General features: G+C 47.2%; 5 protein-coding genes and 1 long non-coding RNA gene across 9 annotated transcripts in view; 4 read left to right on the forward strand and 2 right to left on the reverse strand.

Moving 5' to 3' along the window:
* Positions 1 to 6,386, forward strand: part of gabpb2a (GA binding protein transcription factor subunit beta 2a) — a 7,347-nt gene extending 961 nt beyond the window's left edge. The window contains exons 2-9 of one of the 2 annotated variants that reach the window (XM_083524231.1): positions 202 to 309; positions 566 to 733; positions 866 to 1,060; positions 1,200 to 1,308; positions 1,535 to 1,690; positions 4,871 to 4,989; positions 5,799 to 6,263; positions 6,305 to 6,386. In XM_083524231.1, the coding sequence (XP_083380357.1) occupies positions 202 to 309; positions 566 to 733; positions 866 to 1,060; positions 1,200 to 1,308; positions 1,535 to 1,690; positions 4,871 to 4,989; positions 5,799 to 6,050 (1,107 nt within the window). In that variant the 3' untranslated portion in view covers positions 6,051 to 6,263; positions 6,305 to 6,386. The remainder of the gene's footprint in view (positions 1 to 201; positions 310 to 565; positions 734 to 865; positions 1,061 to 1,199; positions 1,309 to 1,534; positions 1,691 to 4,870; positions 4,990 to 5,798; positions 6,264 to 6,304) is intronic. The other variant, XM_083524230.1, reaches the window with a different exon arrangement.
* LOC310716778 (suppressor of cytokine signaling 7-like) overlaps positions 1 to 26,927 on the forward strand; it is a 192,561-nt gene that overhangs the window by 124,143 nt on the left and 41,491 nt on the right. The window lies entirely within an intron of this gene.
* sf3b4 (splicing factor 3b, subunit 4) lies at positions 6,704 to 10,181 on the reverse strand. Its single transcript, XM_083524216.1, has 6 exons — positions 10,022 to 10,181; positions 8,753 to 8,881; positions 8,064 to 8,606; positions 7,764 to 7,937; positions 7,097 to 7,243; positions 6,704 to 7,000 (listed from the first exon to the last, which is right to left on the reverse strand). The coding sequence occupies exons 1-6, from the start codon at positions 10,053 to 10,055 to the stop codon at positions 6,834 to 6,836; spliced, it is 1,194 nt and encodes a 397-aa protein (XP_083380342.1). The 5' UTR covers positions 10,056 to 10,181; the 3' UTR covers positions 6,704 to 6,833.
* rab25a (RAB25, member RAS oncogene family a) lies at positions 12,618 to 15,939 on the forward strand. Its single transcript, XM_083524237.1, has 5 exons — positions 12,618 to 12,889; positions 13,034 to 13,229; positions 14,333 to 14,526; positions 15,233 to 15,313; positions 15,535 to 15,939. Exons 1-5 carry the CDS (start codon positions 12,853 to 12,855, stop codon positions 15,657 to 15,659), a joined length of 633 nt encoding a protein of 210 aa, XP_083380363.1. The 5' UTR covers positions 12,618 to 12,852; the 3' UTR covers positions 15,660 to 15,939.
* On the reverse strand, positions 17,115 to 21,835 carry naxe (NAD(P)HX epimerase). Its single transcript, XM_083524234.1, has 7 exons — positions 21,723 to 21,835; positions 18,672 to 18,849; positions 18,457 to 18,565; positions 18,245 to 18,355; positions 17,929 to 18,039; positions 17,569 to 17,716; positions 17,115 to 17,463 (listed from the first exon to the last, which is right to left on the reverse strand). Exons 1-7 carry the CDS (start codon positions 21,763 to 21,765, stop codon positions 17,261 to 17,263), a joined length of 903 nt encoding a protein of 300 aa, XP_083380360.1. The 5' UTR covers positions 21,766 to 21,835; the 3' UTR covers positions 17,115 to 17,260.
* Positions 25,357 to 26,809, forward strand: LOC310716249. 3 transcript variants are annotated; one of them, XR_014530542.1, is made up of 6 exons: positions 25,449 to 25,473; positions 25,526 to 25,580; positions 25,621 to 25,663; positions 26,486 to 26,575; positions 26,636 to 26,690; positions 26,789 to 26,809. It is a non-coding gene; the product is annotated as an uncharacterized lncRNA (long non-coding RNA). The 3 variants fall into 3 exon arrangements; XR_014530540.1 differs by lacking the exon at positions 25,449 to 25,473 and adding an exon at positions 25,357 to 25,399 and having other exon boundaries at positions 25,557 to 25,675; positions 26,488 to 26,575; XR_014530541.1 differs by having other exon boundaries at positions 25,526 to 25,675; positions 26,488 to 26,575.

Consider the following 26,927-nt stretch of genomic DNA (forward strand, 5'->3'; position numbering starts at 1 on the left):
TAAATCACTCCAGACGTCTGTCTGCTCTCTAAATAACACGTACAGAACTCAGACGTGCGGTTCATCTCATCGTCTTGTTGTACGGTGAAGTCGCTTCCGATCAGCCGCAGTCCATTTGTGTCAAACCATAAAAGACTGGGTGTTTCCACAGTTTTCACAGGAACACTGTAGTGTTGATATATGTTTATATTTGGGGTTTAGATGTCCCTGGTGGATTTGGGGAAGAGGCTGTTGGAGGCAGCACGTAACGGTGAGGATGAAGAAGTGAGGAAGCTGATGGCCAACGGCGCCCCCTTCACCACAGACTGGGTAAATGCACACACACACACACACACACACACACACACACACACACACACACACACACACACACACACACACACACACACACACACACACGAGGTTCCAGGAGGCACCTGGTGTAGTTCTGTCTAAAAATGTTCCTGAGTTTAGGTTTCCTTCTGGAGGTATCTCTGTCTTGTAGATGTAATGTGGTGCTCCTTCTTCACCCTGTGTGTGTGTGTGTGTTTGTGTGTGTGTGTGTGTGTGTTTGTACCCCGTACAGCTTGGAGCATCTCCGTTGCACTTGGCAGCACAGTTCGGTCATCGCTCCACTGCGGAGGTGCTGCTGAGGGCAGGCATCTGCAAGGACGCACGCACCAAAGTGGACAGAACCCCACTGCATATGGCTGCCAAAGAGGGACACGAGCTCATCGTCGACTTGCTGATCAGGGTGAGATTCTCCTCTACATCTACTCACCTTTGATCCTGCTCTAGGTACATGCCTCCTAGCCTGGGTGGGTTGGAATCTTGAAGTGCTCTGTTTCCTGTGTGTGTGTGTGTGTGTGACGTGGTGTGATGTCAGAACGGAGCAGATGTGAACGCTAAAGACATGTTGAAGATGACTGCTCTGCACTGGGCCACTCAGCATGGACACCACGGCGTTGTTCAGCTTCTCCTCAAACACGGAGCTGATGTTCACGCTCTCAGCAAGTTCGACAAATCGCCCTTCGACATCGCCCTCGACATCCAGCACGTAGAACTCGCCAACCTCCTGCAGGTCTGATGTCATATCCTCTGTCTCTCTCTCTCTCTCTCTCTCTCTCTCTCTCTCTCTCTCTCTCTCTCTCTCTCTCTCTCTCTCTCTCTCTCTCTCTCTCTCTGTGTGTGTTTAATGGTGTTATTGTGATATGGTTTAGGAGGGAATGCAGAAGCAGGTGAACAGAAACGCAGAGTCCTCCATCGCTCCACAGTTCATCATTCAGGGAGGAGTAATAAACATCGCCGAGCTCGTCAAACCCCACACAGGTACGATACTAAACACCCCCACACACACACACACACACACACACACACACACACACACACACACAGGTACAATACTAAACACCCCACCAATGGGTATGATACTACACCCACTGTTTGTTTGATTAGATCTTGTTTGGTTATTATTTAATTTGCTCACCGAGTGTGTGTGTGTGTGTGTGTGTGTGTGTGTGTGTGTGTGTGTGTGTGTGTGTGCGCCTGCCTACAGGTAACAGTGAGGACGCTGTCGCCGTCAGCACTCTGGACCAGCAAGTGATGAGTGATAATGGACAGAGGGTCGTTACCATAGTAACAGATCAACAAGGTCACCTACAGACGAGACTCACACAGCCGCTGTATGTCACAATGCAGAACGGACGGCAAGGTAAAGGGAGAAACAAGCAGTGTTACTGATTTCATTTATTCACGTCTACACTCCAACACACACCGCACAACTCAAACCTCACTCCGACACACACACACACACACACACCGCACACACACACCGCACAACTCGATCCTCACCCCGACACACACACACACACACCGCACAACTCGATCCTCACCCCGACACGCACACACACACACCGCACAACTCGATCCTCACCCCGACACGCACACACACACACCGCACAACTCGATCCTCACCCCGACACGCACACACACACACCGCACAACTCGATCCTCACCCCGACACGCACACACACACACACCGCACAACTCGATCCTCACCCCGACACGCACACACACACACACCGCACAACTCGATCCTCACCCCGACACGCACACACACACACACCGCACAACTCGATCCTCACCCCGACACGCACACACACACACACCGCACAACTCGATCCTCACCCCGACACGCACACACACACACACCGCACAACTCGATCCTCACCCCGACACGCACACACACACACACCGCACAACTCGATCCTCACCCCGACACGCACACACACACACACCGCACAACTCGATCCTCACCCCGACACGCACACACACACACACCGCACAACTCGATCCTCACCCCGACACGCACACACACACACACCGCACAACTCGATCCTCACCCCGACACGCACACACACACACACCGCACAACTCGATCCTCACCCCGACACGCACACACACACACACCGCACAACTCGATCCTCACCCCGACACGCACACACACACACACCGCACAACTCGATCCTCACCCCGACACGCACACACACACACACCGCACAACTCGATCCTCACCCCGACACGCACACACACACACACCGCACAACTCGATCCTCACCCCGACACGCACACACACACACACCGCACAACTCGATCCTCACCCCGACACGCACACACACACACCGCACAACTCGATCCTCACCCCGACACGCACACACACACACACCGCACAACTCGATCCTCACCCCGACGCGCACACACACACACACCGCACAACTCGATCCTCACCCCGACGCGCACACACACACACACCGCACAACTCGATCCTCACCCCGACGCGCACACACACACACACCGCACAACTCGATCCTCACCCCGACGCGCACACACACACACACCGCACAACTCGATCCTCACCCCGACGCGCACACCGCACAACTCGATCCTCACCCCGACGCGCACACCGCACAACTCGATCCTCACCCCGACGCGCACACCGCACACCGCGATCCTCACCCCGACGCGCACACCGCACACCGCGATCCTCACCCCGACGCGCACACCGCACACCGCGATCCTCACCCCGACGCGCACACCGCACACCGCGATCCTCACCCCGACGCGCACACCGCACACCGCGATCCTCACCCCGACGCGCACACCGCACACCGCGATCCTCACCCCGACGCGCACACCGCACACCGCGATCCTCACCCCGACGCGCACACCGCACACCGCGATCCTCACCCCGACGCGCACACCGCACACCGCGATCCTCACCCCGACGCGCACACCGCACACCGCGATCCTCACCCCGACGCGCACACCGCGATCCTCACCCCGACGCGCACACCGCGATCCTCACCCCGACGCGCACACCGCACACCGCGATCCTCACCCCGACGCGCACACCGCACACCGCGATCCTCACCCCGACGCGCACACCGCACACCGCGATCCTCACCCCGACGCGCACACCGCACACCGCGATCCTCACCCCGACGCGCACACCGCACACCGCGATCCTCACCCCGACGCGCACACCGCACACCGCGATCCTCACCCCGACGCGCACACCGCACACCGCGATCCTCACCCCGACGCGCACACCGCACACCGCGATCCTCACCCCGACGCGCACACCGCACACCGCGATCCTCACCCCGGCGCGCACACCGCACACCGCGATCCTCACCCCGGCGCGCACACCGCACACCGCGATCCTCACCCCGGCGCGCACACCGCGATCCTCACCCCGGCGCGCACACCGCGATCCTCACCCCGGCGCGCACACCGCGATCCTCACCCCGGCGCGCACACCGCGATCCTCACCCCGGCGCGCACACCGCGATCCTCACCCCGGCGCGCACACCGCGATCCTCACCCCGGCGCGCACACCGCGATCCTCACCCCGGCGCGCACACCGCGATCCTCACCCCGGCGCGCACACCGCGATCCTCACCCCGGCGCGCACACCGCGATCCTCACCCCGGCGCGCACACCGCGATCCTCACCCCGGCGCGCACACCGCGATCCTCACCCCGGCGCGCACACCGCGATCCTCACCCCGGCGCGCACACCGCGATCCTCACCCCGGCGCGCACACCGCGATCCTCACCCCGGCGCGCACACCGCGATCCTCACCCCGGCGCGCACACCGCGATCCTCACCCCGGCGCGCACACCGCGATCCTCACCCCGGCGCGCACACCGCGATCCTCACCCCGGCGCGCACACCGCGATCCTCACCCCGGCGCGCACACCGCGATCCTCACCCCGGCGCGCACACCGCGATCCTCACCCCGGCGCGCACACCGCGATCCTCACCCCGGCGCGCACACCGCGATCCTCACCCCGGCGCGCACACCGCGATCCTCACCCCGGCGCGCACACCGCGATCCTCACCCCGGCGCGCACACCGCGATCCTCACCCCGGCGCGCACACCGCGATCCTCACCCCGGCGCGCACACCGCGATCCTCACCCCGGCGCGCACACCGCGATCCTCACCCCGGCGCGCACACCGCGATCCTCACCCCGGCGCGCACACCGCGATCCTCACCCCGGCGCGCACACCGCGATCCTCACCCCGGCGCGCACACCGCGATCCTCACCCCGGCGCGCACACCGCGATCCTCACCCCGGCGCGCACACCGCGATCCTCACCCCGGCGCGCACACCGCGATCCTCACCCCGGCGCGCACACCGCGATCCTCACCCCGGCGCGCACACCGCGATCCTCACCCCGGCGCGCACCGCACAACAAAATAACGCATGTAGCATCAACGGGGAATATTTTATATTCATCATATACATTATACATTACAGCCTCGCTCAGTATTCATCATGCACATTATTACATATACCGTGTGTGTGTGTGTGTGTGTGTTTCAGTCTTAGCCGTCCCCTCTGGTCAGTTCACACAGGAATCAGTGGAAGAAGAAGCTGAGCCTCCAGTAAGACGAAGGAAAATCGAAGTTGTCTCTTCTAATCACATCGACACTAGAGACACAGTGAGACAATCTTACACACACACACACACACACACACACACACACACACACTCGAGTAACTTGACTACAAAACTGCATGGACACATGATTTGTTTCGTTCCTTTAACTACACATGGAGCACCGTGTTTACCCACGTACCATTATTTCTGTCGCACCACCTGCTAAACTCTGGACAGGGATCACTATAGAAGCCCATTTCTGCCACATAAAACAAGGTTTGTTAAATTCCAACTTGTTTTTAGCCTTTCGGGCAGCGTCTCCCCTCTGTAGTGCCAAAGTTTTACACAGCTGGAGATAAAATGGGCTACAATCAGAAGAATCGCAGGGTATCAAACTGAGCCTCTGATCCCTGAGAAAACTCTGTCCCACAATCAGCTCTGATTCATACTCCAACAGCTTCACACTTCTGAGCCAAAACATGGTCACCAGTGGAGCAGAAATGTTGATGTTTAAGAAATAGTCAGAAATGCGAGTAATGGTCACAATCAGAATCATTTCAAACACAAACACTGTACAGTGTGTTTACCTTTTTAAAAGTAATTTAAACTCGCATTGTAAAATTGTATTATTTGTATTTTGATGTGATAGCGATTACAACTAGAACAAAAACAATCATTACCCGTCTTTATTTTCTCGTGTATTTAGTGTTTCATTTTAATGAAGGAAAAAGTATTTATTTATTTACTCCATACTGAATAATCAGTAGAAAAGTCGATTACTAAAACGAACGCTATCTGCAGCCCCACATCCGTGTTTTATTCATTTATATATAATGAGTAAACTCACCCGTCTGCTCCTGTGGCGTACAGGAACAGCTGCAGCGGCGTCTAGCCGAAGCCAACATGGCGGCCCAGTTGTACCGACAGCAGCTGCTGCAGAAGGAGCAGGAGGCGGAGGAGTACCGCATGCAGCTGGAGGCCATCTCAGAGCGTGTGATCACGCAGGAGGGCGAGTGTGTGGAGGAGAAGCAGGAGGAGGCTGAGGAGGAGGTGGTGCTGCTGGCTGATGGAGACGTGATGCTCAACACAGAGGAGATCGACTCCACAGCAGACATCTCCTAACGTCTTACCTCACAGACTCTCACGTTTCAGTGTGTGTGCGTGTGCGAGCGGACACAGGGTTTTTTTTGTTTCTTTTTCAGCTCTGGATCAAGAAGAACAAAATCCTTACATCTAGAAGTTCATCAGAGAAAGACAGAAACTCTACTGCTTTCATGTCTTCTGCTTTAAAGTGTGTGTGTGTGTGTGTGTGTGTGTGTGTGTGTGTGTGTGTGTGTGTGTGTGTGTGTGTGTGTGTGTGTGTGTGTGAGAGAGAGAAAATGCTGTTTAGTTTGTTTTTCCTTTGAAAGACAGATTAATGTTGACTCTTCTAATACACCATGTGTGAGTAATTTGTAAGTGCTGGTTGTTGGTGGTGTTTATTTAAGTGTGAGATGATTCAGGGATGTTCTACTGTCACGCTGATCTCTTACTGATCCTGATCTCCACAATCATACAAACACAATGTTCTAGAGAACAGAGTGAACCAGCTGCAGTGCTGAATAAAGTGAAGGGGGTGTGGCCTTGACGTTGGTCAAAGTGAAGGGGGTGTGGCCAAGATTATTAAAGAAAGTGACCAAGAGATGGGTATGATTAAAGTGGGTGTGGCCTTAATTAATCAGTATTAAAGGGGGTGGCTTTTTTTTTTTTTTTTTATAGATCACACACACACACACTTTCCATATAAAATGTTTATTTGTAGATAATTAGAGGAAGTAAAAGAAAAACTCATCAGTACAAATGAAAGTTTCTCAGAACAACTCTGTCCTTCAGGAATGAGAGATGAAGCTGTGCTGAAGATGTGGGTTAGGGGGGCAGGGGGGCTCTGATGGGGGCCCGGGGTGGTGCAGGGGGGCGTGGGGGCATCGGGGGTCTCTGAAAACCGAATGGTGGAGGACGAGGGGGGCCTGCGCCATAACCTGGGGGTGGCATCGGGGGAGGTGGGCCTCTCATCCCTGGGGGCATCGGAGGACCTGAGGGAGGCAAAAAGAGCCAGTGAGAACTCTGAAGAACTGAACTGCTTTAATCATCCAGAACATCTACACAGTGAGAGAACTCCATAAACATACCCATTGGGGGGCCAAATGGTCCCCGGGGGGGCATACCCATCTGTGGGGGTGGGGGCATGCCTGGGGGAGGAGGGGCCCTGTGCTGGGTGGATCCTGGAGGAGGAGGCACCATTCCAGGAGGTCCAGTGGGAGGCATAGGTGGCATTCCTGAGGGAAAGATGGAGAACAGTCATGCTGAGGGAACAGACATCTCCACACAAGAACATTTCATACTCCAAACTCTGAACAGCTGCAGAACTGATAATACAACACCTTCAGAACGAGCATGTGAGAGAACAAGAACCTACAGTGAGATTCTAGACATGTGGAGCAGCAGCATTCTAGAACTCAAAGTCCTAACATCATAACAGTGTAAACCCTATGAAGGTTCTAGAGGTGGTATTCTGAACATGTGCAGATGTAGAGACCTGGCCTGCTGCTGGGGTTCTACAGCATTCAAACAAACATTTCTGAGAAGAGGGACGTGCCACGGAACAATGACATTCTGGAACTCTGTAAACCGAGAACCCAAATTCTAGATTTTAAAGGGAGTTGGAACTGGCACTTTGACAAGAACCCGGTCGTGTGGAACGCTGAGAACCTCCTTGTGTCTTTAAAACCGTAATCTGAGATTCTAGAACACACTGAGCAGCAGAAGTTCTCAAATGAGAAGGTTCATCATTCTCACCTGGTGGATGCATTCCTGCTGGAGGGAACGGTGGAGGTCCAGGGGGTGGCCCTGCAGAGGCTCCCTGAGGGGCAGAAGTGCCCGGGGCATGGGGCATGGGCATCCCGGGGGGCATTCCAGGGGGCAAAGAACCTGGTGGAGGTACTGGAGGGAACGCGCCAGGGGGAGGCATACCTGTGATGAAGACAAGTACAGAAGAAGGTTAACACTGGTTCTCAGACTGGTTCTCCCCACACACACACACACACACACACACACACACACACACATAATGAAGCAGCAGTGTGTGTGTTGACTGACCGGGCATGGGCATGGCCGCTCCCAGCGCGGTCATGACGGGGGTGGGGGCAGAAGGAGGGGGCGGGGCGTCTGCGAACAGCTGGTGGGGTCTGTCGGCCTGTGAGAGGGGGTTCTGTGCGGCGAGGAGCCGCTCTGCGGCGGAGCCGTGCCTCTCGCCCTTGGAGTCCTTTTTGAAGGCGTAGGACACGGTGATGGGGCGGTTACACAGGTACTGGCCGTTCATGGCCTCGATGGCGGCGTCGGACGCGTCGAAGCTGGCGAAGTTGATGAAGGCGTAACCTTTGGAGTTGCCCGTGTCGGGGTCCCTCATGATCTTGGGGGTCTGCAGGATGACTCCGAAGGCGCTGAACGTGTCGTACAGCAGCTTCTCATCGATCTCGGGGTCCAGGTTCCCGATGAAGATGTTTGCTCCCACGTCCAGGTTCTTGTTGTGAGCAGAGGCTTTGTTGACGCGGATGGGTTTACCGTACAGCTTTATCATGTTCATGATCTTTATGGCGTAATCCGCATCCTCCTCACTGAGGAACTCCACAAACCCGTAACCTGCACACACACACACACACACACACACACACACACACACACACACACACACAGAGAACACACTAGAACCACAGTACACACAATTACAGAGAGAGAGAGGTGTGTGTGTGTGTGTGTGTGAGAGTGTGTGTGTGTGAGAGACTCACCCTGGTGTTGTCCCGTCACTCTGTCTTTGGGCATGTGTGTGTTCACCACTGGTCCTGCCTGCAGGAAGAGCTCCCATAACAACGGCTCCGACACTTTCTCATCCAGACCCCCCACATACACCGTCGCATCTACACACACACACACACACACACACACACACAGTTACACACTCTCCGGTACACACGGAGTACAGGCAAAAATACGGTTTTGAAGTTTTAGAGTCTAATCCACACTGAGAACAGAGAGATGGAGAAGGAGGACACAGAACACAGAGATGGAGAAGGAGGACACAGAGACGGAGGAGATGGAGAAGGAGGACACACATCACAGAGATGGAGAAGGAGGACACAGACTGAGGTGATGGAGAAGGAGGACACAGAAGGAGGAGATGGAGAAGGAGGACACAGAAGGAGGAGATGGAGAAGGAGGACACAGAAGAAGGAGATGGAGAAGGAGGACACACAACACAGAGATGAAGAAGGAGGACACAGAGACGGAGGAGATGGAGAAGGAGGACACACAACACAGAAATGGAGAAGGAGGACAGACTGAGGTGATAGAATAGGAGGACACAGAAGGAGGAGATGGAGAAGGAGACCACAGAGACGGAGGTGATGGAGAAAGAGGTTACAGAGACAGAGGAGATGGAGAAGGAGGACATTAAGGAACCTGGTGAAGACAGAAAGAGCCATAAAAACCTGTAATTAGACGATTATAATATTAGACTAGAAGTTCCTCAAAACATTACAGAGTGTGGAGGTGATCAGTGCAGTGATGTGGAGGGTGTGTGTGTGTGTATGTGTGTGTGTGTGTGTGTGTGTGTGTTGGAGATAACACGTGATCTAGGATTTAGAGGATTTATCATCTGATGAAAATGAATGAATGGATCTAAGGACTTATCTACTTATCTAAGAGAAGTGACGTCACCGTGACCCCCTCACTCACTCACTCACTCACACACACACACACACACACACACACACACACACTACATCTTCCACATAACCACATTCGTATCTAATATAATTACAATAAACAGCAGCAGGAACACGACTTTATTTGTAAGTTGTATAACAGCGTTACTTCAGAGACCTCCTGCAGTGAGCTAATGCTGCTAACTGGCTAATGTTTGCTATGAAATTGTATCATCCTGTCGCACAAAGTGGATCAATATCGAGTAAAACCGAGTGATTTTATAATAAACGCGTGTGTTTCATTTATAAAACAGCGCCACGGCTCTGTTACAGGAAGTCTGTGTTCAACTATACCTTGGTTTCTTTCTGATATCGGTCCCGCCGCCATGACGAAACCACTGCGTGCACTGGCGGAAGTGTTACCGGAAGTCCCACCCCACGTGTTTTTTTTTTTTACTGCTTCTTCTGTAAACGCGCGTTCCAGCTCAGCACCGCCACCTATCGACACGGCGGTATGACCACGCTGCATACAAACCTTCTTCTACTTCTTTCGGCTTCTCCCATTAGGGGGCGCCACAGCAGATCATCCGTCTCCATCCCCCCCTGTCCTCTACATCTGCCTCTTTCACACCAACTACCTGCATGTCTTCCCTCACCACATCCATAAACCTCCTCCTTGTTCTTCCTCTTTTCCTCCTTCCTGGTCTCTCCATCCTCAGCATTCTTCTACTGATATACCCCATGTCCCTCCTCTGCACATGTCCAAACCATCTCAATCTCACCTCCCTCACCTTGTCTCCAAAAAGTCCTACATGCGCTGTCCCTCTAATAAACTCGTTTCTAATCCTGTCCATCGTCGTCACTCCCAACGAACATCTCAACATCTTCAGCTCTGCTACCTCCAGCTCCACCTCCTGTCTTTTACTCAATACCACTGTCTCTAATCCATACAACATCTCAGGTCTCACCACAGTCCTATAAACTTTACCTTTCACTCTCACAGATACTCTTCTATTACAAATCACTCCTGCTATCACTCTTCTCCACCCACTCCACCCTGCCTGCACTCTTTTCTTCACTTCTCTAACACACTCTCCATTACTTTGGTACCTGAACTCGTCCACCTTCTCCACCTCTTCTCCCTGTAACCGCACCCCTCCACTGCCCTCCTCTCATTCACACACATGTACAACACCACATCTCCTCTCTCCACCCTGTCGTACACTTTCTCTAAATCCACAAACACACACTGCAGCTCCTTCTGACCTTCTCTATACTTCTCCATCATCATCATTCTCATAGTAAATAATGCGTCTGTGGTGCTCCTCCTCTGACCCACACTGCTGCTCACAGATGATCACTTCTCCACACTGCATTCAATTCAAAATAAAATTCACAAAACTACGTCATGGAGTCACTTGTGCGCGTCAGAAAAACTATTTCTCGTTGCTTTTAGAAATTGCGAAAGCTTTTGTACATTCAGTTAATTGATTGTGTAGAAATTGTCTGCTGTTTCCAACATTATCAATTGTTTACTTTCAACATGAACTATGGTTTATATCAGGAAACACTGAAACCGTGTGCCTTAATACTGAGAACACGAACAAACACTGTGACGATCAGGGAGGAAGTGATGAAGTACAAATACTTTCTTACTGTATTTAAGTCGATTTTTTGGTATACGTTTTTTTACTTTACTATTTTTTTATTTGTATTTATATTAAATGTATTTAACTTTTTACTTTTACTCATTACATTTTTACACAAATATCTGTACTTTTTACTTTACTTTACTTTTAATCCACTGATTTGGTGAAATGTCTTTTACATAAACCACATTCACATCGAATACAAATATTCTCTGATTCTGTAATCGCTATGATTTATACCAAAAATCCCATAAAACCATTACAGACCAGAAATCAGTCTGATTATGAGAAAAGCTTCTTCACTGGAAGAGGTGCAGTTTCTCCGGTGTCACCTCATTAACTGTCCGTGTGGAAACATAACAAAGGTTCCGTTTGGTGTCCTGATGATTTACATCATTAAACCATCATTATTACTTTAAAACAAGGATCTTTGTCTTCATGCTTCATGTTGCTTGAATTATTAAAAAGAGTAAGTATTATATATGGTAGATTTACAACAGATAGAAATGTGTGATTAAGCTGTGATTAAATATTTAATTTGATGAACAGCTCTAATATTAATATGATGTGGGGTTTAGTTTCCAGTGTGACACTAAAACAGGTAGAATAATAAATATTTTTTACTGAAGAACATTTCAGAGACAAAACTTTCACTGGAGTAAAAAAGTATAAATCAGAACTTCAACTTTTTCCCTGAGTATTTTAAATCATCAGTATCTGCACTTCTACTAAAGTAAAGGATGTGTGGACTTTTGCCTCCTCTGGGTTCTTGTTTTAAAAACGACTCATCGTTCTGATGGGAATGAGATTCACACAAATATTTAATTTTGAGAGATGAACGAAGAATTTTGAGAAAAGTTCAGGATTTTAAAAGAAATCCAGTGGATTGTGTTGTTTGTACACATAGTTTTGAGAAATGCACTTTACTGATTTGCAAATATTAAGTATGATTTAAGAAAACGCTCCAAACAACTGAGACCAAATTACAGACAGACAGATAGACAACTGTATGAGATTGAAAGTGGGTGTGTCTGAGTTTAAATAAGAGATTGGAAAGTGGGCGTGTCTGAGTTTATATAAGAGATTGAAAAGTGGGCGTTTCTGAGTTTATATATAAGCTGTGAAAGATGTGTCTATTTGAGAGGGAAAGTGGGCGTGTCTTTAAGTCTATATATGGAAGTCATTGTTACTTGTAGGTGCTTGTATTCTCTCTCAGATTCTCTTGGAGTGAAATGATGATGAAACTAGTTTAGAAGGCGGGGTTCATGTACAAGATTAAGGACACACCCATCAGTGTGAGAGTGTAAATCTGTGTGTGTGTGTGTGTGAGTGAGTGTGTTTTGGTGGTTAGACCTGTTTCTCCAGACGCACCACTCAGTCGACGTCGAGCCTCATCAGCATGGGAAGTAAAGCTGAATCCTGACAGCATGGGCTCATATCTGATTCTTTTTCAGCGCTGGATGATCTGATCAGTGTGGAGTTTCCTCATTTCCTTATTACCTCCATCCGAGCTGTACTTCGGACCCTGATGGGAACATGGCCACCGATCTGGGATACAACTTTGTTTTTAAAGGTGAGAGTCAGACGTCTGTAAGGAAATACACTGCTCATGTCTGAAGGCTTCTGGGTTTAGGTATGCAAATGTGGCTTTACTATGAAGTTCATCTCTCTGTCTCTGTCCTTCAACTCTCTGTGTCTCCCTCTGTCCCTCTCCCAGTGGTGTTAATTGGGGAATCTGGAGTGGGGAAGAGCAACCTTCTGTCCCGATTCACCAAGAGCGAGTTTAATCACGACAGTCGTACCACCATAGGAGTGGAGTTCAGCACTCGAAGCATACAGCTGGACGCAGTGACCATCAAAGCGCAGATTTGGGACACAGCCGGTCTGGAGCGTTACAGAGCCATCACCTCAGCGTGAGTGTCTCACTGCAACACACACCAATCTTCTCCCTTGAACATCTCACAGCCAAATCGAGTTTTCACTGAACTGTAATAATGCAGATCTTCTGGACCAACTAGAACCTAACCAGAAAGTGAACTCGTGATCAGGAAGATGATCGTGGTGATTAGATAAAGATTCACACTTCAGCTTCAGTGTTGCCAGTTTTTTCAACTTCTCTGGAATGCATGTTCCCCACAGTGGCCCAAATACTCTGTTCTCCAGTAGCAGTTCTTTATTGTAGGATTCTCAGATGTTGCGGTTCAGACCTGGCAACCGTGTTCACAAAGACACAGGTTAGATGATACCTACAGATTAAATTCAGATGTTAGAAGCCAAGATCTCGACAACATACCAATCTAAAGTTGCTCATAGATCGATCTGTAGGTCTTTCTTCATAGCTGCTTGTAAAGAATCATGGAATCAGAAATAAGTAACAGGAAGCATTTTTGCAAAATCTGGATGTCCTTGCCTGGAGGTTAAAGATCTTTTAAAAAAATTATTTTAATTATCTGGGTGTGAATCCTGTGAAACTCATCCACGTCCATGAGCTGAGGACGTACAGGAAAGAAAAGCAGAACAAGATAATCTCAGAACTTACAGGAAGTGATGTAGCAGCGTTCTCTCCACAAGAGCCTTAATTGGAGTGCCATTACTTTTGAAATCACCAACTATGTGGATGAAAATGTTACTAAAGTAAAGCTGCATCACCTGCAATGTGGAAATGTTTTCTGTACAGTGTGGATCAGTGATTTTGTGAATGAAACTCATTTACATATTACATGAATATAATTTACATGTCTTATTGGCTTATTTGCACATTAAACACAGGGGGATGATGTATATCATAAAGAGGTGCAAATTAAGGAGTTCTCAAGGTGTATAGAGATGTTTTACACGTGTGTGTGTGTGTGTGTGTGTGTGTCTGTGATGTGCAGATATACACACCTGTCCCAGGTGATTTGTGTTCGTTAAACAATCAGGTGTGTTCCGAGTGAGAACAAAAGCGTAAAAATGTGGTACGGTTGTGGGCGTGGCCTGATGGGCCAAGCGGAGTGACGTGAGATGTTTTGTTCAGCTATTACAGAGGTGCGGTTGGAGCTCTGCTGGTGTATGACATCAGCAAGCACCTGACGTACGAGAACGTGGAGCGCTGGCTGAAGGAGCTGTACGACCACGCAGACCCTCATATCGTCATCATGCTGGTGGGGAACAAGAGCGATCTGGCAGCTCAGCGCACCGTCCCTACAGAGGAGGCCAGAGCTTTCGCAGGTACAGAACTTCAATACTGATACTTGGTTACAGGGTTCCACCTTCTAGAGAGACACCTGGCTATACGTTAATCTTCTAACAGTACAGTGTACGCCATCTTGATCGAGCAGAACATCAGAAGAACTTTCCACAAACACAAAAGGTTCTACAAAGGACACTTACCATTCACACACACACACACACACAGAGTCAACTCACTGTTTCCATACTAGAATCGTCATGGAAACGTCTGTGAGCAAAAGTATGCACACCCCCGATCATCACACCCATGTGAGTTCTTTCATTATAATTTCACTAAGAGCTTAGCTTTTCAAACCCTGCTCCAGGATGACCATGCTCCTGTACACAAACAGCTGGGCTTTGTGTTCTTTATTATGCTAAATTTTATCATGGATGTTGGTTAGCATGGAAGATCTCCAGTGTCCTGCACAGAGCGCTGACCTCCTCAACCCCACTGAACACCTTTAGAATACCCAGCACCTTAACCACTGAGCTCCCACTCTTCCCAATATAATATATTGGTTGAATTTTTAGAGAGAACCTTTGAGGAATGCATGTTCTACTTGATTGTTTTAATGGTGTTGCTCTGATTTCACTGATACACAGATGCTCCTCATGAAGTTCTCCTGAAATTCAATAAACATTTTCCTGTTCGAAGCAGGTTGAAACGTGTTTACGCTAACGCAAACCCTGTTCCTTCCTGCAGAGAGTAAAGGTCTGCTCTTCATCGAAACTTCAGCTCTGCAGTCCACCAACGTCGAGAGTGCGTTCCTCCAGGTTCTAACAGGTGCGTCTTCTCAGCATGCTGACATTAAAAACTGTAATTACATAGAGAAATCAGTCCCTGTCAAATTCACACACACACACACACACACACACACACACACACACACACACACACACACATATATAGTCCAGGTTCATCCACAGCCTGGGTTGATAAGGCAGAACTTTGCTGTTGTGGTGAGCACTACAGAGGTTTTTCTTCCTTCTTTCTTCGTGTCTCAGAAATCTATAAGAAGGTGGCGAGTAAACAGGTGACCCGAGGCTCCATCAGCGCCGTGACCCTCGGCACCACTGGCCCCATCATCGAAAGCACAGAAGAGCAAAGGAGCTGCTGTGGGAAACAGTGAAGGCGTAAACATCAGCTATCCTCATGGAGATGCCTACAGCACTACGAGCTTCAAACCATGCAGCAGTGAAGCCGCTTCCTTGGCTGTGTCTCAATACCGTTCCTTGACACCTCCTCATCCACTTCCCCTCTAATCAGATCCCTCGCTCAGATCACGTTCTTCTAATCAGCTCCGGTGAAGTTAGTTAGATGAGGATGAATATGAGATGTACCAATGTCCATTAGATTTCTGAAGTCATTTCCATTAGAGAATATTCTAGATATCAATAAACACAAACAGAACCGTCCATTAGATTTCTGAAGTCATTTCCATTAGAGAATATTCTAGATATCAATAAACACAAACAGAACCTTCTTCACTGAGCAGAGAATCCATCAGAAACCACTGGGAATCACACATTCCATCAAATTACCATTACACACCAGCAGAAACACATTCACACCCAGTGGGGGCTGAAACATTACTGGTTTTCATCAGATACCAGAAAACTTCCATTAGAGGTATTCAAATTGAACCGTCATAATTAGAATCCATTACAGACCATTAGGGACCAGGAGAACTCTCGTTTTTAATGCAATAGTTGCTAGTTATCTCTGATTATGTGACTAACTTAAAAAGCTAGCAGTGACTTAGCATAACTATGAGCTCTTTACAAGTGTATGTCTCACTCAGATCTCTAGGTGGGTAAAGGAGCGTAGTGAGGATGAGTATTGAGGACTGGTAATGAGGACACGTAGTGAGGACGTGTAGTGAGGACACGTAGTGAGGATGCGTGGTGAAGACTGGTAGTGAGGACATGTGGTTAAGACTCTCTAGTGAAGACTTGTGGTGGTCAGGGGAAGTGGACGAGTGTGTGTTGGGAATGGTATTGGAACACAGCCCTGGGTTGGAAACACGTCACGGTTGCTGATTTTATTCACGTAGAAAAGCCTTCATGACGTTTACACTCCAGATTTGGGATGAAACCTGCGTGATGTGCAGACATGTTTACACGTCATTCCTGTGTGTTTAAGTGTGGTGTTTATCAAATCTGATTTTTAAAGAGGAACACTGTCAGAGAAATGTTTATAAAAGTGTAAAATGGTCATTTATATAAATGTTATATACAGTACACACTCCACGCCTGTACGCTTTATTCCCACTGTGTGTGTGTGTGTGTGTGTGTGTGTGTGTGTCAGCGCAATGAGTGTCATCCCAGTGGAGTGGGTGTGGCTTATGTACATCAGTCCCAGAGATGTGGGTGTGGCTCATGTACGTCAGTCCCAGAGATGTGGGTGTGGCTTATGTACGCCAGTCCCAGTGGCACACCAGGGCTCAGATTTAAGTGCTTAAATCATCTGAATAACGTACTAGGTCATTATGTGTGTGTGTGTGTGTGTGTGTGTGTGTGTGTGTGTGTGTGTGTGTGTTGTTTCTATCCCTCTATATTTTATACAGATGAAAGTCCAGAGTGAGTATTTTATCCAGGTCATGATGTTTATTGAAAACCAAATATTAGAATATATCTATCCATATCTCCATCACCTTCCACAGAGGGGCAGTACAGTAAGATCTACAGTGAGATCTTCAGTGGGATCTACACAGAAACGTGTCTCTCTCGGTCAGGCGAGTCGGAGCACACACTCAGTCCCGGGGTACTGGGGCAGGTTCAGGTTGTACTTTTTGTCCAGAGCCGGAGGGACGAATCGTCCTCCCAGGTAGTGATACCGTCCCTGAAAATGAGACGCAGCTTTCTTGGGAGCGGTGAGGGAGACAAGCAGGTCGGGTTGGATCCCGTCAGAGGCTCCTTTCTCCACATCCCAACCTGAGAACCACAGAACAGCACAAGTACAGGAAAGACAAGAAGCATCATCACTCCATTCTTACAACGGCGATGTTTAGAGAGGATTCAGGAGTGTCGAGTCCTGACCTGAGGGGACGTCGATGCTGGCGATGGGAACGCTGATCTTCTTCAGGGTGGATAAAATGGTGGCAAACGGCTCGCGCACTGCCCCTTTAAAGCTGAAACCAAAGACGGCGTCGATCACCATGTTATAAATCTCGTCCACCTCATCGGCCTGGAGGACCAACAGGAAAGGGTTACGCACGCGCGTGTGTGTGTGTGTGTGTGTGTGGCCATTTATTATTACAGAATATATCAATTATATATAGTGTGAAAGGGGGTGTGGCCAGTCAGTCTCAGTGGAGGGGGTGTGGCCTATGTGTGTCACTCCTAGTAAAGTTGGTGTTTATTATATTATTATTATTATTATTATTATTTTTATTGTACCTCTGGCATCTCAGACAGCAAGGGAATCTCCATCTTCTCACACTGAGTGGTTAAATTCTGGAAAAGTTGTTTGTTTGGTCGTTTTGGGTAAAGAACTGCAGGATCATATCCCTGTTTAACACACACACACACACACACACACACACACACACACAGAGAGAGATAAAAGCTTTGTTCTAATGGTGGTAATGATCATCTCTGCTGCTGTAGTGCAACTCTGACAAGACGACCAGGTCTGATCTCCTCGTCTCCTCACACCTGATTGGATGAGAAGCAGCTGGAAGGTAAAAGGTGAAACAGGCAGAATGAGACTCACAAACAGTTTTAGATGTCGAGCGCAGACCAAACCGTCACCTCCGTTATTCCCTGGACCACAAATCACCAACACACTGGGAGGGAATTTGAGCAGAGACTGCAAAGGATATGCCTGGAAAACACACACACACACACACACACACACACACACACACACACAGGGTGTGAGTCGGTGTGTAAGTGGACAGTTGGTGTGGTGTAACTTGTCTCCACCTTGGTAACAGCCGTTGCACAGCTGAGTCCTGCGAGCTCCATTAGCTGGTCCACACTGAAGCTGTACTCAGAGAACAGCTCCTCATCGATCTTCTGAGCTTCCTCCTGACTACACACACACACACAAACACACACACACGAATAAGTACGATACAAAGTGAAAGCTAAGTGTGTGTGTGTGTGCGTGTGTGTGTGCGTGTGTGTGTCCTTCTCACCCTAAGAACTTGATGGACTGGGCCATGCTGCAGCTCTGCCTGCTGAACCCTGGTGGTTTGTAAACGTGCTCACACACACGTGTGTGTGCTGCTCTGCGTGTGACAGCGGATCCCCGTGACGTCACAAGGAGTCCGATGCCGAACAGAGCCCGCAATCCCAGCATGCACCTGGGTGTACCTGGATCGAAAATAGATGGGAGTCCAGGTGGTTTTTCTTAAAGAGTCAAATTATTTGACTCCTTCAAACAAGATTCGACTCATCCAGCTCCCAAACGACTCTGAATTTCCCAATATGTAAAGCCAGTTTTATACTATTATAATCAATAATAGTTTAAACTCTTCCTAATTCCAGCTGATATTGTTTCAGGAAATCTTTAACCCTATAATTTACATAACGCCGCCTTTCAGTGCGTTTTATAAACGAGAAATTAGATCTAGAAATAAACTATTGCTAAGAAACAGTGTTTCTGTATTAAACTGTAAGAATCTGACGTGATGCGCTGGTGTGTTTGTGTTTCATTAATAATAAGTGTTTATATTCCACTGATAACCGAGAAATAAACTACTACAGAACCGCAACTATTTAGGAGTCGACTCTTGCGATTCAAATAGACAGATTTGACTCCTTTGTGCTCCTTGGTCTTCCTCTTTTCCTCCTTCCTGGTGTCTCCATCCTCAGCATTCTCCTACTGATATACCCCATGTCCCTCCTCTGCACATGTCCAAACCATCTCAATCTCACCTCCCTCACCTTGTCTCCAAAACGTCCTACATGCGCTGTCCCTCTAATAAACTCATTTCTAATCCTGTCCATCGTCGTCACTCCCAACGAACATCTCAACATCTTCAGCTCTGCTCCCTCCAGCTCCACCTCCTGTCTTTAACTCAATACCACTGTCTCTAATCCATACAACATCTCAGGTCTCACCACAGTCCTATAAACTTTCCCTTTCACTCTCACAGATACTCTTCTATCACAAATCACTCCTGCTATCACTCTTCTCCACCCACTCCACCCTGCCTGCACTCTTTTCTTCACTTCTCTAACACACTCTCCATTACTTTGCACTGTTGATCTCAGGTACCTGAACTCCTCCACCTTCTCCACCTCTTCTCCCTGCAACCGCACCCCTCCACTGCCCTCCCTCTCATTCACACACATGTACTCTGTCTTACTCCTACTGACTTTTGTTTCCCTTCTCTCCAGCGTGTACCTCCACCTCTCCAGGATCTTCTCCACCTGCTCACTACTCTCACCACAAATCAAAATATCATCCGCAAACATCATAGTCCACAGAGACTCCTGTCTGACCTCGTCCATCAACCTGTCCATCACCACTGCAAACAGGAAAAGGCTCAGAGCAGATCCTTGATGCAGATCCACCATCTTATTCTTCTCTCAGTCCTCTCTCTCCTCCACTTATTCTTTACCTCCAAAACCATCCTACAGACCACTATCCGATGCTGTCTAGCTACACTGTCCCCCGCCAACACCTTACAGTCTCCAATCTCCTTCAGGTTGCATCTCCTACATAGAACATAATCCACCTGTGTGCACCTTCCTCCACTCTTATACGTCACCCTATGATCCTCCTTCTTCTTAAAATACGTGTTCACCACTGCCATTTCCATCCTTTTAGCAAAATCTACCACCATCTGCCCTTCCACATTCCTCTCCTTAAAACCATACCTACCCATCACCTCCTCATCACCTCTGTTCCCTTCACCTACATGCCCATTAAAGTCTGCCCCAATCACCAATCTCTCATTCCTACCTTCACCATCTACCACTTCATCTAACTCACTCCAGAATCTTTCCTTCTCCTCCATCTCACAACCCACTTGTGGAGCATAAACACTGATTACATTCATCATAACGCCTTCAACTTCCAGCTTCACGTTCATCACCCTATCAGAAACTCTCTTCACCTCCACTACACTGTTACTGTACTCTTCCTTCAGAATCCCCCTACACCATTTCTCTTCCCATCCACACCATGATAGAACAGTTTAAACACCTCCAATGTTCCTGCTCTTACTCCCTTTCCACACAACATCTCTACCTTTCTCCTCTCCATCATATCAGCTCCCTCTCTCCCTTTACCCGTCATAGTACCAACATTTAAAGTACCAACCCGAACCTCCACTCTCCTCCACTTCTCTTTTTCCTGCTGTCTCTGTAGACGTCTTCCTCCTCTCCTTCTTCTCCACTCTCCTCCACTTCTCCTCCTCTTCTCCTTTCCCTGCTGTCTCTGTAGATGTCTTCCTCCTCTCCTTCTCCTCCTTCAGACAACAGCAGCACAGTTTCCACCGGTACCCTGTTGTTAATGATACCTGTGGTGGTTGTTGGTAACCCGGGCCTCCACCGATCCGCTATGAGGTTCTGATTTGTGGTCTGATTTGGCACATGTTTTACACTGGATCTCCTTCATAACACAAACATCCACATTTATCTGAACTTGAGACACTGAGAGTCTCCTGAGTGTGTAACTATAATGACTGGACTCTTCAATAACAATCACAAAATCAGGAGAAAACGTCACATTCTGCATTTTGAATCCCATCACAGAAGTAATGATTACTGTCACATTTATTACGTTCGTATGACTCGTTTCGCAGGGTTTTAAGGTCACGTGATGTCATAACGCCTACAAGGAGCATCACTTAAAACATCCTGCACCACGTTCAACAACAGATCTGAACACCTACAAAATACAGTCCCTTACGTCACTTCCGCCCCCCCAAAAACAAACGCACCAAGGTGTGTACTCATAATATTCATGTTTTTCTTCTTCCCAATAACACAAACATTCCTGTGAAACGCAAAATGTCTCGAATAGATCCGCGTTTATTTACTGCGCTTTAAAAAAATTTTAATGAGTTTGTAAATGATATGAATATTTTATATTCCGTCACTGAACTAGCTGTAATAGTTAAAACTTCACCTGTATTAGCTGGTTCTAAATAACCACGTGTTTATTTATGTATTTCAAACCTTTAGATAAGATTTAGGATCATTTTACTTCATTAAAAACGCACGGATTTATTTACCTGCACCAGCGAACTGCAGAAATTTCAAACCAGGCGGCCGCATTGGTCACCTAAAGGGTCCTCAGGACACCGGAAGTTTCAAAATAAACGCCACGGAGTTGTTTTTCAACCTTTTAATAATAAAAGTGTTGATAGTTGTTTTTTTATTTTTTATTGATGAACAAAATGGAAAGTAAATAAAAAAAAAAAGAAAATCCAAAATCACATCAATAATTAGTGCGACACCGTTTACCTGTAAAACATCATCAGGTCTTCTTGGTTCATTCACACACAGTTTTTGAAGGAACTCAGCAGGTAGTTTGTTGGAATCATCTTGAGAAACTAAGCACAGCTCTTCTGTGGATGGAGGCTCCTCCAATCTCTTCATATAATCCCAGACAGACTTGATGATGTTGAGATCACGACTCTGTGGAGCCAAAACTGTCACGTCCAGGACTCCTTGTTCTTCTCTACACTGAAGATAGTTTTTATTGATGTTGGCTGAATGTTTGAGATTGTTGTCCTGCTGCAGAATAAATTCGGGGCCAATCAGACGCATATCTTTTGGTTCTCGATGATAAAGATAATTGTTACATTTCTCACCAAGGCATCACCACATGTGCTGGACACCATCTGAGCCAAACAAGTTCATCTTAGTTTCAGACCACAGGAAATGTTTCCAGTAGTTCATGCTCTTCGACAGGTCATCTTCAACAAACTGACAAGAACAAGAACATGAACATGATGAATAGAACATGTGGATTTAGATGTTTACACCACGTACAGCTGTTATCACTGAGGGTGGATTCACTTCTGTTGGCAGTTATTTAGACAATAATGTGTGTGTGTGTGGTTATTTTCAGTATTGTAGTTTTGCTGAATGTGAGGGATGTACTCTCTTTTGTGAGATACTGTTTATATATAAACATAAGATTGTGTTTCTTTATGCTTTTGTTCAGAAATCCAGGATGTTGTGCAGGAGATACAGCTGGTGAAATAAAGGAGATTAATTCAAAGAAGAAGCCTGACACACTGGAGATCTCACCCTGATCTAAGGTCAGTGCTGATCTGGAGCGAGATCCATGTGCTGCTCGAGGAAGTGGGCAGGAAAGTGTGTCTCTATCATACACTTTAGCATTTTTCTTCTACGGTCTGAGAAGATTCTGTTTTTATGGCCTGGATGTTCTGCCTCTTTTCATTTAGACTTTTTTTTTTCACCAATGTGTTTTTTCACTGTAGGGCACATCAGAAATATTTGGACTTTGACGTGTATGTATGTATATATGTATGTATGTGTGTGTGTGTGTGTGTGTGTGTGTGTGTGTGTGTGTGTGTGTGTGTGTGTGACAAATAAAGAACAAACAAACATAGAAAATATCATGCTTTTATATATATATATATATATATATATATATATATATATATATATATATATATATATATATATATATATATATATATATATATATAAAAGCATGATATTTTCTATGTTTATATTTACATGTATGCATTTGGCAGATGATTTTATTATTATTATTTATTTTTCAGACAACATCCAAAAGAAATCCAGTGTTTCCACATGTGAGATTGAGGCAGTCATTAGACCCAAACTGCACAATGAGGACAAGGTCTTCAAAAACCCAAACTTCTCTGAATAATGAAGAAAGTAAATAAATGAATGATTTGTAAAAGTGAAAACCATGTAGTCCAACTTTATCACACTCATTGTTGTGTTGTATGATTGTCACTGTGGTATTGTGCTGTTATGCAGAGTCTTGTGTAAAAATCAAACCTGATATTCTCATTATATATATTACACTTTTTATTTATCTTTTTTTTTTCTTGGTTTATTCTTATTTTTATTTTCTATTCGCTCACGCCGGACCGTCATAAAAAGCATTTCACTGCATTTCGTACTCTGTATGTGTGTGTCATAAAATTATATATATATACACACACACACACACACACACACACACACACACACACACATTTGAATAAAGGACAGGGTTGTAAATATGAACACAGCAGTATGGGAAACACAGTATTCAGGGCAGATGATTTTCTTTACTTGTTTACACTTTTTTATATTTTATATTTAATGGAATTAAGTTCATCAGGATGAATTCTAACCTCCAGCACTACAGTCAGCTGAGATCATTACAACATAACCCTCAACATTTACCCAGAGTGAAACCCCAAATCACCCCCTCATCACCTCACATCAACTTCATACTGACATACATACTGATGTACAGAGTTCCTCCTGAATCTCCAACCTGCAGAACTCAAAGCAACTCTCAGATCAGTTCTATAACACCACAACCTCACACACAACCTGGCCTGATGTGTGTACTCGTGTGTACTGTGATGTGTGATCTTGGTGGTGGTGGTGGATGGTTTCTTCTTTCTGCATCTCAGGGAGTTTTTCCTTCACCACAGTCTCCACCAACTTGTTCATCAGGGACAAACTTACACTTATAAAGAACATCTTTATCTCCAGATTATCTGTGTAAAGCTGCTCTGAGACATTGTTCATTGTTAAAAACGCAATACAAATAAACATGAATTGAATTAAATTGTCGTGGTGTGTGTAGTGTTGTGTGTGTAATGGTGTGTGTAGTGTGTATAGTGTGTGCAGGGGTGTGTGGAGTGTGTGGAGTTTGTGTGTAGAGGTGGGTGTAATGTGTGTGTAGTGTGTGTAGAGGTATGTGTAATGGTGTGTGTAGAAATGTTTGTAATAGTGTATAGTGTGTGCAGGTGTGTATAATGTGTGTAGAGGTGTATGTAGTGTGTGGAGTTTGTGTGTAGAGGTGGGTGTAATGTGTGTAGTGTGTATAGTGTGTGTGTGTGTGTGTGTGTGTGTAGAGGTGTGTGTAATATGTATAGTGTGTGTAGAGGTGTGTGGAGATTGTGTGTAGAGGTGTGTGTAGTGTGTATAGTGTGTGTAGGTGTGTATAGTGTGTGTAGTGTGTGTAGAGGTGTGTGTAGAGGTGTGTATAGTGTGTGTAGGTCTGTATAGTGTGTGTAGTTTGTGTGTTTAGTGCATAAAGCGTGTGTAAAAGTGTGTGTGATGGTGTGTGTAGTGTGTGAAGAGGTGTATGTAGTTTGTGTGCAGAGGTGTGTGTGGAGGTGTGTGTAAAGGTGTGTGTAGTGTGTATAGAGGTGTGTGTAGAGGTGTGTGTAGTGTGTATAGCGTGTGTAGAGGTGTGTGTAGTTTGTGTGTAGAGGTGTGTGTAGAAGTGTGTGTAATGGTGTGTGTAGTGTGTATTGCGTGTGTAGTTTGTAGAGGTGTGTGTAATGGTGTTTGTAGTTTGTGTTTGTGTGTAGAGGTGTGTGTAATGTGTATAGTATGTGTAGTGTGTGTAGAGGTGTGTGTTGAGGTGTGTGTGGAGTGTAGAGGTGTGTGTAATGGTGTCTGTAGTTTGTGTTTGTGTGTAGAGGTGTGTGTAATGTGTATAGTATGTGTAGTGTGTGTAGAGGTGTGTGTAGAGTGCAGAGGTGTGTGTAAAGGTGTGTGTAATGTGTATAGTATGTGTAGTGTGTGTAGAGGTGTGTGTAAAGGTGTGTGTAGAGGTGTGTGTAAAGGTGTGTGTAGAGTGTAGAGGTGTGTGTAATTGTGTGTGTAGAGGTGTGTGTAAAGGTGTGTTTAGATTGTAGAGGTGTGTGTAATGGTGTGTGTAGAGGTGTGTGTAAAGGTGTGTGTAGAGTGTAGAGGTGTGTTTAAAGGTGTGTGTAGAGTGTAGAGGTGTGTGTAATGGTGTGTGTAGAGGTGTGTGTGTAGAGTGTAGGGGTGTGTGTAAAGGTGTGTGTAGAGTGTAGAGGTGTGTGTAAAGGTGTGTGTAGAGTGTAGAGGTGTGTGTAGAGGTGTGTGTAATGGTGTGTGTAGAGTGTAGAGGTGTGTGTGTAGAGTGTAGAGGTGTGTGTAGAGGTGTGTGTAATGGTGTGTGTAGAGTGTAGAGGTGTGTGTAGAGGTGTGTGTGTAAGGTGTGTGTAGAGGTGTGTGTACAGTGTAGAGGTGTGTGTAGAGGTGTGTTTAGAGTGTAGAGGTGTTGTGTGAGTGTATTGGTGTGTTGTAATGGTGTATGTAGAGTTGTGTGTAGAGTGTAGAGGTGTGTGTAGAGGTGTGTGTGTGTGTGTAGAGTGTAGAGGTGTGTGTAAAGGTGTGTGTAGAGTGTAGAGGAGAGAGAGAGAGAGAGAGAGAGAGAGAGAGAGAGAGAGAGAGAGAGATAGATGGATGGATGGATGGGGAAGAAAGAGAGAGAGAGAGAGAGAGAGATGGATGGGGGAGAGAGAAAGAGTGTGAGAAGGAGAGAGAGAGAGAGAAAGAGATGGGGAGGAGAGAGAGAGATAGAGATGGGGAGAGAGAGAGAGAGAGAGAGAGAGAGAGAGAGAGAGAGAGAGAGAGAGAGAGAGAGAGAGAGAGAGAGAGAGAGAGAGGTGGATGGGGAGGAGAGAGAGAGAGAGATGGATGGGGGAGAGAGAGAGAGAGAGATGGATGGAGAGAGAGAGAGATAGAGAGAGATGGATGGGGGAGAGAGAGAGAGAGAGAGAGAGAGAGAGATGGAGAGAGATGGAGAGAGAGAGAGAGAGAGAGAGAGAGAGAGATGGATGGAGAGAGAGAGAGAGAGAGAGAGAGAGGGAGAGAGCGATGGAGAGAGAGAGAGAGAGAGAGCGATGGAGAGAGAGATGATGGAGAGAGAGATGATGGAGAGAGAGAGAGAGAGAGAGAGATGGATGAAGAGAGAGAGAGAGGTGTGTGTAAAGGTGTGTGTAGAGTGTAGAGGTGTGTGTAATGGTGTGTGTAGGGGTGTGTGTAAAGGTGTGTGTAGAGTGTAGAGGTGTGTGTAGAGGTGTGTGTAATGGTGTGTGTAGTGGTGTGTTTAGAGTGTAGAGGTGTGTGTAGAGTGTAGAGGTGTGTGTAGAGTGTAGAGGTGTGTGTAGAGGTGTGTGTAATGGTGTGTGTAGAGTGTAGAGGTGTGTGTAGAGGTGTGGTGTGTAGAGTGTAGAGGTGTGTGTAGAGTGTAGAGGTGTGTGTAAAGGTGTGTGTAGAGTGTAGAGGTGTGTGTAGAGGTGTGTGTGTAAAGGTGTGTGTAGAGGTGTGTGTAGAGTGTAGAGGTGTGTGTAGAGGTGTGTTTAGAGTGTAGAGGTGTGTGTAGAGTGTAGAGGTGTGTGTAGAGGTGTGTGTAATGGTGTGTGTAGAGTGTAGAGGTGTGTGTAGAGGTG

This window comes from Silurus aristotelis, assembly GCF_946808225.1.
Source record: "Silurus aristotelis genome assembly, chromosome: 21".
Lineage (NCBI taxonomy): Eukaryota > Metazoa > Chordata > Actinopteri > Siluriformes > Siluridae > Silurus > Silurus aristotelis.

Bases quoted from the DNA above. Each gene is read 5' to 3' on its own strand.
- sf3b4 (XM_083524216.1), bottom strand. From the start codon at position 10,055: ATGGCGGCGGGACCGATATCAGAAAGAAACCAAG. The intron at 8,607-8,752 runs GTGAGTCTCTCA...GTGTGTGTGCAG, and splicing joins AGTGACGGGACAACACCAGG to GTTACGGGTTTGTGGAGTTC. The intron at 7,938-8,063 runs GTCAGTCAACAC...TCTTCATCACAG, and splicing joins AGCGGCCATGCCCATGCCCG to GTATGCCTCCCCCTGGCGCG.
- rab25a (XM_083524237.1), top strand. From the start codon at position 12,853: ATGGCCACCGATCTGGGATACAACTTTGTTTTTAAAG. The intron at 14,527-15,232 runs GTACAGAACTTC...TCCTTCCTGCAG, and splicing joins GGAGGCCAGAGCTTTCGCAG to AGAGTAAAGGTCTGCTCTTC. The intron at 15,314-15,534 runs GTGCGTCTTCTC...TTCGTGTCTCAG, and splicing joins GTTCCTCCAGGTTCTAACAG to AAATCTATAAGAAGGTGGCG.
- naxe (XM_083524234.1), bottom strand. From the start codon at position 21,765: ATGCGGCCGCCTGGTTTGAAATTTCTGCAGTTCGCTGGTGCAG. The intron at 18,566-18,671 runs GTGAGAAGGACA...GTGTGTGTGTAG, and splicing joins CAGTCCATCAAGTTCTTAGG to TCAGGAGGAAGCTCAGAAGA. The intron at 17,717-17,928 runs GTACAATAAAAA...TTGGTCCTCCAG, and splicing joins TGCTGTCTGAGATGCCAGAG to GCCGATGAGGTGGACGAGAT.